The sequence below is a fragment of the Colletotrichum karsti genome (genome assembly GCF_011947395.1).
Source record: "Colletotrichum karsti strain CkLH20 chromosome Unknown Scaffold6, whole genome shotgun sequence".
Classification (NCBI taxonomy): domain Eukaryota; kingdom Fungi; phylum Ascomycota; class Sordariomycetes; order Glomerellales; family Glomerellaceae; genus Colletotrichum; species Colletotrichum karsti.
In genome coordinates, this window is record NW_024065906.1 from 628,541 (window position 1) to 638,525 (window position 9,985).

Sequence of the window (9,985 nt, forward strand, 5' to 3'; positions counted from 1 at the left end):
GATTTGTTTGTGTGTTGAGTGAGGTCTGAGCTGAGAGGGAAGATGGAATGGAGGATCATCAAGGCCAAAATAGACGAGCGCACCTGAGTTTAGTAACGGAAGGACGGGAGGCGAGACAAAAGCACAGTCGCAGCTTCCTTCGTCGTCGTTGGGGCGTTTTCTGGACGATGATGGAATCACAACAATAGCTAACACAGTAACCGCGCTGCGCGGAGAGCGCTCCTTCCAGCCACTTTTGGTTGTAAACCACGGCGCGGGCATCACCGCCACGGCCTCCCACCTGGCGCGCGAGCTATTGCTCGTATGCGTGTGTGCTGGTGGTAGGCGTCCAGTCTGGCGCAGCCAAGTTCGTCGCAAATGAGAGAGCAGCAACAACGACCTTGGGGCCTTTGGGTGGGTACCCAGCAACCCCGGCAACAGGGGCTAGGGGCTAACCCAATCTGGACTGGGGCAGATAAATTTTGGGAAGGGGTCCCTGTCGCAGAGAGGAACATGGCGAACCGCAAGTCCACGCGCTAACGAGCACCAAGCTTCAGGTTTCTGTGGTGCGTCTTTCTGGTCGGCTTTTTTAGGTTCTTTCTTTGCATCTGGACAGCTTTCGACGCTTTTCTGGCCTGGAAAGGTTGCAGCTGTTGCAGCTTGTCATCTAGGCCTGACTACCTTGGCTGAGCTTGTTTGAAGAGGCGTCAGCTGGGATAGAAACAAAAAGCCCTCTGCGGTTTACTTTGGGTACGAGCCGTCGCCCGATAGCGAGTTGCAATTGCGCGCTAAAAGTAAGCCCAGCCCGGAAGGAACCTCCAGTCTTTTCCAACGACCTCCAGAGTCCAACGGCGTCCCCCTCTTTTGGTTGCTTTCCATGTGCCCCGGAGTCGCCCGAACGCCCCCATTGGCTTTCTCGAGCTGGGGTCCATGGAAGAACCCCTTCCAGCTTGTGGTTGGGGCAAGAAGCCTGAACCTTGACTTGGCTCTTCCATGATCCTTCACCACCGCGACCACCACCGCGGCCATCCACACCAAACCGCCTAGCACTCGCGATGGCACAATTCAATGCCCATCTCGTCTCAGTCCACTGCAAATGACACCTGCTGGAACCCTCTGGAACTGATCCAGCGTGGCCCCAAGAACTCGACACCCCGGTTTCCCTGATTTGCGCCAGTCCCTGACTCTCGCCCATGTCCTTTTTACCCGCTTTGCTCGTTCTGGCCCGATGACGGTGGGAGCCTGGGGGGGAGGGGTTTCCTGTCGATCTGGGTCTTTTGAGGCGCAGCAAGGGAGATGGGACTCATTTTCAGCGCCGAATGCCACATCTCTCGCCCGAAAGATGTCGCGACTCGCTGTGCGCCAGCGGTCCATGGGAATGTGAGCTTATTGGCATCCTCAGCCTGCTGCTATTGCTGCTGACGCCCAGCCAGCTCAGCCAGTTGTTGCGTGTGCAGCCAACAGCGTTCATCCCTCCACCCTCCTTTCCATCTCGTGTTGAATCTTTTGAGGCAAAAACTCTACTTGCCGCCGACCAGTAACGAGTCGTCGTTAATCCGATCGTTGATGCGGGCTGCTATTGACAGCTCAAGGTTCCCCCACCACGCCAACTGAGGTGACGACGCCTACTATTGAGTCGGTATTTCCAAGCATCCATCAGAAAGGCCGACGGAGGGCTCAATTACACTTCGGAAAGGCATTGTGGCCCAGTCTGCGGCTACGCGGCGGCGACACTTACGTCGTCACCCAGCCTTCTGTGTTTCTCGCTGTCGAGGTCTACGGATAGCGCCATTCATCGAGACCCCGGCTGCTTGTTTCTGTCCGAGGAAGCACTGACGGTACGCATGAGACAACAGAGGTCAGCTGCAAATACAAGTTCCTTTTCTCCATGCTAGCTCTCGACAAATGAGCTGACGCACCTGCGAGAGGTAGACTGCTCGGCCGACGGCCATCAACGATACTCTGCGCGCACATCAGTCTGGAACGGGACTCTCTCCCACCGATCATGACGGTGACAACCTGCGGCCTCCGCTTCCCTTCCTGAGCCTGGCAGACGTCGCCTGATGAGGATCAACCGAAGGGAGAAGATTTTGCTCTTCACCTGCAGTCCAGTCCCTGCACCCGCTTGACGTGCCGTCCATTCCACGAGCGGCCCCTCTCTCCGTGGAACTATCGTTCCCGCTGCGCGGCACATGCGCATATTGGCTGCGTGTCTATATCTGTCCACCAACATCACATCGCGCAAGAGCAGCAATCTCGCTCCCTTCCGCGAACGGGGTTCTTTTACAGATTTTGCGATGGGATAGACGGCATCGAGACCGCCCAATTGCAGTCTGAAGCATCCAATAATTATCTGGAAGAACAACACCAATTTCAATGCGCCCCGTGGAGACGCATTGTGGAGACCAACATTGGCCAAATCTCCCCAGCATGCGCGCTATTTCACGGCTTGCACGGTACCTGCATTTTGCGCCATGGACCTTGTACCTGAGCTCCAATCGACGGACTCGGACACTAACAGCTCCCGGCTCACCCACAGTCCCCTACTGTTCCCCCCTGGGTACATGCGTCTGATCTCCATCTGGTCCTGGTCCTGGTGAACATCGACATCCATCTGAAAGGGCCCCGTGGCCGACAACGGAAAGCCTGTGTCATCCGGCCTGCCATCTCATGGCTCGAGTGCCGTCCGAACGACTCGATGATATCGGTCAATAAAGACCTTGTTTATTACGAAATGCAACACCGCGGGAATCGCCGGGGAGAATTGTCGGACTTAGAAACCAGCCGAGGGAGTCAATGTATTCGACTTCAGTTAAGTTTCAAGCTGAGAGCGGTGTCTCCGTGACAGGCTTGGCCCTTTGTGCTGCCTCACTATCATGCACCTGTTCAAAGTTCAATCATTCACGCCAACGACATCCCGTGGTAAGCTGCCCTTGGCTGGATGGATTGAGTCGCACGAAGCGTTTCAACATAACACCCTGATGGAATGGACATTTCCCCGAATCACACTTGGGTGACGTAAAAGGCCGCGATCCGATGCCACAAACAGGAATTCCGGCACTGGAACTGGCGATGCGATGCGGTACTTTGCCGTGGCTGCAGCACGCGGGAAAGGGAAATCGGGGTAAATGAGGATTCTGCAACGCCTCAACCGCGCTCATCAGTCAGAGTTGACGTTTCACGTGCTCAGCATTCATCGACAGGTCTTGGTTCATGCCATCAAGCCCAAGACTGACAGGAGACACAGCACAGGTAAGCTCCTAAAGACTCATGCAGTGTCCAGAACCCTGTCGACGCCAACATTTCGCTCTGCGACGCTTTCGTACCTCTCCCTAGAATGTCTGTTGGAGGTCAGGCCACGGCTTGTCGTCTCCCAAAACCACGCCGTAGCGCCAAGGCATTCGTCCCTCGAGACACCGAGCGGCAGTGGCAAACAAACACCGTAAACAGAGGCGTCATCCGACAGCATGGACTGGAACGAGGTCTATTAACCGGAAGAACTCAGTGTGCAACGAACAACTCCCCGTCTGACACCCTCCGTCTCCTCCGCGATTTGAGTCACTGTCGCACCCTTCCCTCTGGCCTTGTCGACGAAGTCGTCGAGCGAGCCCCCAACGCCGAAGTACAACCTCTTCGCCCCGACTAGCGCCTGTGACTGGCAGTCGCCGCCGCGCTCTCTCTTCTCTTTGCTAAGAATAGCAAACACCATCTCGTTAAATGCCTCCAGGGCGAACGGGGAGTAGATGGTCTCGGCCCCAAGGAGCAGGGTATCGAAGTTGTTGGCGCTGATGTTGTCCAGCTCGGACTGGCTCTGGTACAGCAAGTCGACCAGTTCTTCGGACCAACCGCCAGAAATGAAGTTGAGAGAGATTTGAGAAGACGTAAGGAAGTCCTGGAACTGCTGTACCACCTCGGGCGTGAGTTCCAGCTCGTCTTCGAGCGCAAACGCCTCTTGCAACACTGGGTTCTGATCTTTCCGTTCCAGAGCCCACGCAAGGATGAAGTTGGGCAGCGTGACCAGCTGCAACACCGTCGGGTTGTAATCGGCCAGGGTAAGCAAGAGCGGCGACCTCGCCTCAGGCTCCCTCATCGTCCACAGCAGAATCGCGAGAGATGGCAGCGCCGTGCCGCATCCAAGCTGCGCCCGTGTTAGCCACTTCATCGCCACCAACGGCACACCAGCTGCCAAAACCTAGATTCCTACCTCGACGACACGGAGCGGCCGCTGCTTCAGCGCATCCAGGTACTTTCCGCTAGCCAGCACCTTGACAAGATCGACGCTGCTCTCCCAACTCTTGAACCCGCCCTCATAGACGCCCGTCTTGACATCGTGGCTACCGAGTCCCTCCGCCTCGCCGCCGCTTCCTCCCCCACCGCTGGCCGCCTCATCTTCGGCCATGAGCTGCACCCGCACGTCCCACAGCTCACGCCGCGGGATCGCGACAGTAGTTCCGTCGTCCAGGGCGACGTCCAGGGTGCTGAAGGCGACTTTGGACGGCAGCTGGGCGAGCATCTGCCGCAGGTCGTGGCCGGTGGGCGGGAGTTGTGGTTTGCCCGGGACGGGGAAGGCGGATGCGCTGGCGGCCGCCGCGGAGTGCGCTGCTGCCGGGGTCGTCTCGGGCTCCGGGGCGGCGGGCGCGGAGGCCGGTACGGAGTCCTCTTCTATGTCATCGCCGCCGAAGCCGAAGGAAAATGAGGAGGTCATCTCTTTTTTTTTCTTTTGGGTGGAAGGATGGTGGGATGCGCCGCGGGGTTGTATGAAATTTTGGTACGATAAGATCGCAGGTTAGTGACGAGACCTGTCAAAATGTGGGGGCGGGGTTGTTTGCGGTGCGTGCGCACTTGAATGGAAAGCTCACGAAGCCATATCTAAACCGTAATTGTAGCCCGTTATTATAATGTCTCTATTGAAAAATATTTTGTATTTTTTCTGGGACATTAGTTGTATGTAGTGGTCTCTTGGTCTTGGCAAATCTGCTCCCATCACGCCCAAATATAGAGCGACACGATACCGTGCGATACGTCATCAGACACCACCAAGCTAGGTATATATGAATTTCTAGTTGTTGGTCTCTATGCTTCGAAGATGGTTCATATCTCCCCTATGCTTTAGCTCGTACGAGCATGATATCTTCAATGAAACTGTTACCGCTGGCAAGAAGGCCATTCCACCCCGGCGTCCGCTCGAAGCCCGCACCTGATATCTCTTTCCATCCCACCGAGCCTATGGCTAAGTCGCAGCAGCCGTTGCATACGGTCACCTTCAAGGGCGTCGCCATGCCAACCAACCGGTCAGTGTGGGAGCAGTGGAAGAGATGGATGTATCGTGGGGCCGGCCGACGAAGAAACTTCAGCTTCGTCGAGCTGCGTCGGCCTGGTGTGCTCGTGGTCAGTCGAAGGTGTACTCTTCACCGGCAAAGCAAGGTTTCTTGTTCTGACAGAAGGCGGTGCTTCCCACGTCATGTTGCTCGTGAAGAGGTAAGGAAGGATGGAAACAGGCACATGAAGAATGCAATATTAATGTTTCGATCGGAAACTTGAAAGTTGAGACTAAGCTCTTACTGCTCTATAACAATTCTTCAGGTCAAAGAGTTGCTAGACTGATTGTTCGACTTCGAAACAGGATGTCTTCCGCGCTGGCCTTGCTTCGGGCTGGTTCCTGTGCGATGACGTGTTGAGGTCAACTACCAATTGGACAACACCGGGTCTTTCTTGGACGACATAAGGTATCGAGCTCGGATCTAGGCCTTATGGCGGTATGCCGTGATGAGCCTACTGTTCCATCTTATCGAACGTGGAATTTCGAATGTGCTGTTGGTAAAAGGGAGTTGGCAATGGGGCAATCGGGATAAGCCCGGGACAAGCGTCAGAGCAACGTTTGGATTGGTTGGAACAGAGAAGGGAGGACCGCACTTCCCTTGTCTTCGCTAAAAAGTACCTCATCAGTTTTATTTGTTCTTCCGTCAACGCCAACACCGACCGGCGGTCTCGTCGCAAACCAACCAATGAACAAGAGCTTTTCCATGAGGCGTTCTGCAGCGCAGCTTTCAGGCAACTTCTTTCTACCTTAGACAATGTCTTTCTTTTTCCAACCTTACCGTCGATGCCTCTCGAAGCCTCTTCTCAGTCCTCGGCCGATCCTCGTGCTTATGTTCGGATCTAACAGCGTTGAAGCTGCAGTCATGATAGGCTGAGACGTCAGGCCTTGCCTTATCCAAGCCAGTCTATGCCCTCCGCGTGTCTGACTGCGTCTTTCGTGCAGCTCATTTACAAAGTGACCGAAATCCCATACCGAGGCGGCGAATGGCGACCTTGGCAGCCATGCAAGTCGTCGCCGCACGGTTCAGCTGCAGCTGTCTGCCAGACACCATCCACGCACTCAACCCTGCCCATCTTGGGACCAGAGGATCTCGTGCATCTTGTGCTTCGTGCTTCCCGCGAGATCTCGTGTCTCAGTGGTCAGCAAACGCGGGAAAAGACCGCCTCTCCGCCAAAAATAATGCGGCGCAACGGATCTCGTCCACGCGGCCGATCGACACTGGGCCCAAGTCTGTATGATGCCTTTACTCTCCGATTCGCGCAACCGGACACCATAATATCCCGCAGGTTTCCACCGGCACTTGGGTCACCGACAGCTGTAGCCTATGCTGGCACAAGCATCGCTCTAAACTTATGTCCCATATCGTTATGATGCCGGGGCAGGACCGGGTATCTTCCAATGGAGGCTCTACTCGTGCGGTCAACAGATCCGCTCGCGGGTCCTTCGTCTGCGGCAGTTGCTACGATCCTGCTTCGGCTCCAGATCTCCATTGTCCGACTCGGCGAGGATCGTGATTCGCCACTCACCGTACTTGGGTCCATGCTCCGAAAGACCCTCGACCTGGAACTCGTCGTGGTTGGACGATTTACGACGATATCCCGCTGGTGCCCCTTTGCTAATCGCGACTGACTTGACCGCAACAAGCCTAGCAGGCTTGCGAGCAAGCCATACTGTCGGTTCAGCTCATGGGCCTGCCTTGTTCCTAAGCTCTTTGGATACGTGCAGCCACAGCTTTGCCGTTCCACCAGCCAAGACTGATAGATGGCCGTCGTAAATTGACCAACAATGGTGCTTCTTGTAAGGACCCCGCAACTTAGCTTCAATTGAGGAGACCTTACCCATTGGATAGCCTCAACTCCACAGGTTTGTCGCATGTGAGTTGTCTCTTTTGGCTATGAGTTAATATGCTTAGTGACGAGAGTCCATTGCGCTAGTCGATTGTCTGCATTGCTGTCCTAGTGAGGTGGTGTGGTTGTGGTGTTGGTTGAGGATGAGCACAAGTCAGTGGCTCTTCTCGGACTTTGCCAGCCTTGGTTGAACCAGGCGATGTTTCTCAAGGCCTGTCCATGTCAATGGACCTTTGCTTGCTTCTCCCTCTGCTGCCATTTGCTTGTCTCATTCCATTGTTTCTTTGCCGGTTGTTTCTTGTGCCTTCATTGGCTCATCTCCGTACGGCCCAATGCACCGAACCTGCCAAAGTCGCTTCTTTCCCGGTCATTGTTTGCGCCTTCCTCCTCATCCGTAACTCCGCCAAACGGCCAACAGCAACGGGTCCTTTCCCGTTCGATAAGGAAGCCCCTGCGAGGCCTTGGCGGTGCCTTCCTCACTGGTAGTAAAGGTCCCAAGTCCCTCGTAGTCAGGATATAAACCACATGCTCTTTCCCTTCTTTCCCAACCACCAACGAGGAAGTCGACATCACAATGACACGCCAACTCATCCCCCAACTTTCTCGCCATGTCGACGGCCACGGCAGCGGATCCGGGAAGTCGGTCCGCTCCAGCACTGCCTATTCGGTGCGCGAAGCCCCGTTCGGAACACCGCGGGCCATCCGCATCATCGGCATCGGAGCCGGAGCCAGCGGCATCAACATGATCCGTACTCTCCGAAACACTCTAGGTGCCTCGACCTACGAGCTTGTCATTTACGAGAAGAACGCCGATGTTGGAGGCACGTGGTTCGAGAACCGCTACCCTGGTTGTAAGTGCGATGTGCCCAGCCACAACTACCAGTTCTCCTGGAGGCCGAACCCTGCCTGGTCAAGCTTTTTTGCTCCTGCAGCAGAGATTGAGCAGTACTTGTGCCAGATATGCGACGATGAGGACATGCGGCCGTGCATCAAGACGTCACACCAGATTGTTGCCGCCTCTTGGTCCGAATCGAAAGCCCTGTGGGAGGTACAGGTCAAGAATCTTGAGACTGGTTCTGTGATGAAGGATCATGCCAACTTCATCATCGATGCCACGGGCATTCTGAAGTATGTCTTGAATGTGTGTCATGTCGAAACGAGAAACTAACTTGAGCAGCAAATGGAAATTCCCGGACGTGGATGGCATCTCAGATTACGAGGGAACACTGGTTCACACCGCGAACTGGCCCAAGGACTTTGATTACGCAAACAAAAAAGTCGCCGTTATTGGCAATGGGGCGTCTGGCGTACAAATATTGCCAGCCATTCGACCTCGTAAGTATCATGAGCCCATCTTCCATGCGTCACACCAACTTACAGCAAATAGATGTGGAAAAACTATACCACATCATCCGGACACCCACCCTGATCATCCCACCACGAGTAACGACGATGAAGATGGGACCATCTGCGCCCCTTCTGCAACAAATAGAGATGGACAATGAGGAGCGGTTTTCGGCAGCACAGATCGAGCGGTTCAAGAGTGACCCGGTGTTCTACGAGAAGTTTGCAAAGACACTCGAGACGGATTCCAACATCAAGTTTGCCGTTGCTTTGATAGCAGGCAGCCCTCAGCAGAAGTGGGCTTTGGCCAAGACGCAAGAGTTTATGACGGCGATGCTCAAGGGGAACGAGAAGCTTTGCAAACAACTGATACCATACTTCGCTCTGGGTTGTAAGCGTCTGACTCCGGCACCTGGATATCTCGAGTCATTCCACGACCCGCGCGTGTCTCTGCATACGGACGGGGTCAAGCGATTTGTGGCCAAGGGGATCGAGATGAACAACGGAGAAGTTCTCGAGGTCGACGCGATCATCTGCGCCACCGGCTTCGACTCTTCCTTCCGTCCCTCATTCCCTCTTGTTGGTCGGCACGGCAACTTGCAGGACATCTGGTCAGAGCAAACGCCCAAGGCGTACATGTCCCTCGCTGTTGCCGGTCTGCCCAACTACTTTAGTGAGTCGAGACTCGCCACTCAAGTGTTGCCATTTTCTAACAGCTGTCCGCAGAGTTCCTTGGCCCCAACGCCCCAATCGCCCACGGGGATGTTTTTACACTTAGCGAGCACATCGCCACTTACATCGCCAAAGCCATCCACAAATGCCAAACGGAGGGCATTCGGTCGATCACCCCGACGGAGGCGGCGGTGGAGGACTACTTCGAGCACACCTCGGCCTTCATGCCGCGCACGGCGTTCACGGGCGGGTGCAGGTCATGGTACAAGCAAGGCGAGGTCCACGCCCCGGTAACTGGCTTGCACCCAGGCAGCAGGATGCACTTTATTCGCATGCTGGAGCACTTCAGGGGCGAAGATTGGGCGTACACGTATGAGAACGCGAGGCAGAACCGGTTCGCGTACCTCGGCAATGGCTTCACGCTGCCTGAGATGGAAATGTTGAAAGCCGGAGTGCCTTCCTCGTAGGCGTGGGAGGCTTAGGCAGGGTCGTGATCTCTTGTCTCGATGGGGGCTGATTCCCGGTGGCTTAGTCTTACAGGGTGGTCCTGCAGGCGTTGATTTTGGATGTGGTTCTCTCGCATGATCAATACGAGATCTGTTTAATATCACCAGCATATGATACGACTAGTCGCTTTGCCTCACGGCAAGAAGCCTTTTTGATGCCTAGGTAGCTTGACAATTGACATGTTCTCAGGTCCGCCAAAACGAGTTCGATGTCTGAGAGCCGAGCCACGGGTTGGTTGCCGTCAAGCCACTTGGCAGGCGTTAACGAGGATTGCGCCTCTGGAATACTCAAGCCTACATAAAGTGTTGAAGTGGTC

At 55.2% G+C, this 9,985-nt stretch overlaps 2 protein-coding genes across 2 annotated transcripts; one reads left to right on the forward strand and one right to left on the reverse strand.

The window, feature by feature from the left end:
* Positions 1-3,466: 3,466 nt before the first annotated feature.
* CkaCkLH20_02630 (uncharacterized protein) lies at positions 3,467-4,684 on the reverse strand (the record flags this gene model as incomplete). Its single annotated transcript, XM_038885349.1, has 2 exons — positions 3,467-4,117; positions 4,184-4,684. The coding sequence occupies 2 exons, from the start codon at positions 4,682-4,684 to the stop codon at positions 3,467-3,469; spliced, it is 1,152 nt and encodes a 383-aa protein (XP_038749280.1).
* A 3,036-nt stretch (positions 4,685-7,720) lies between these two features.
* Positions 7,721-9,629, forward strand: CkaCkLH20_02631 (phenylacetone monooxygenase; the record flags this gene model as incomplete). The annotated part of the gene is made up of 4 exons (XM_038885350.1): positions 7,721-8,274; positions 8,324-8,481; positions 8,534-9,163; positions 9,217-9,629. The coding sequence occupies 4 exons, from the start codon at positions 7,721-7,723 to the stop codon at positions 9,627-9,629; spliced, it is 1,755 nt and encodes a 584-aa protein (XP_038749281.1).
* Positions 9,630-9,985: the final 356 nt, after the last annotated feature.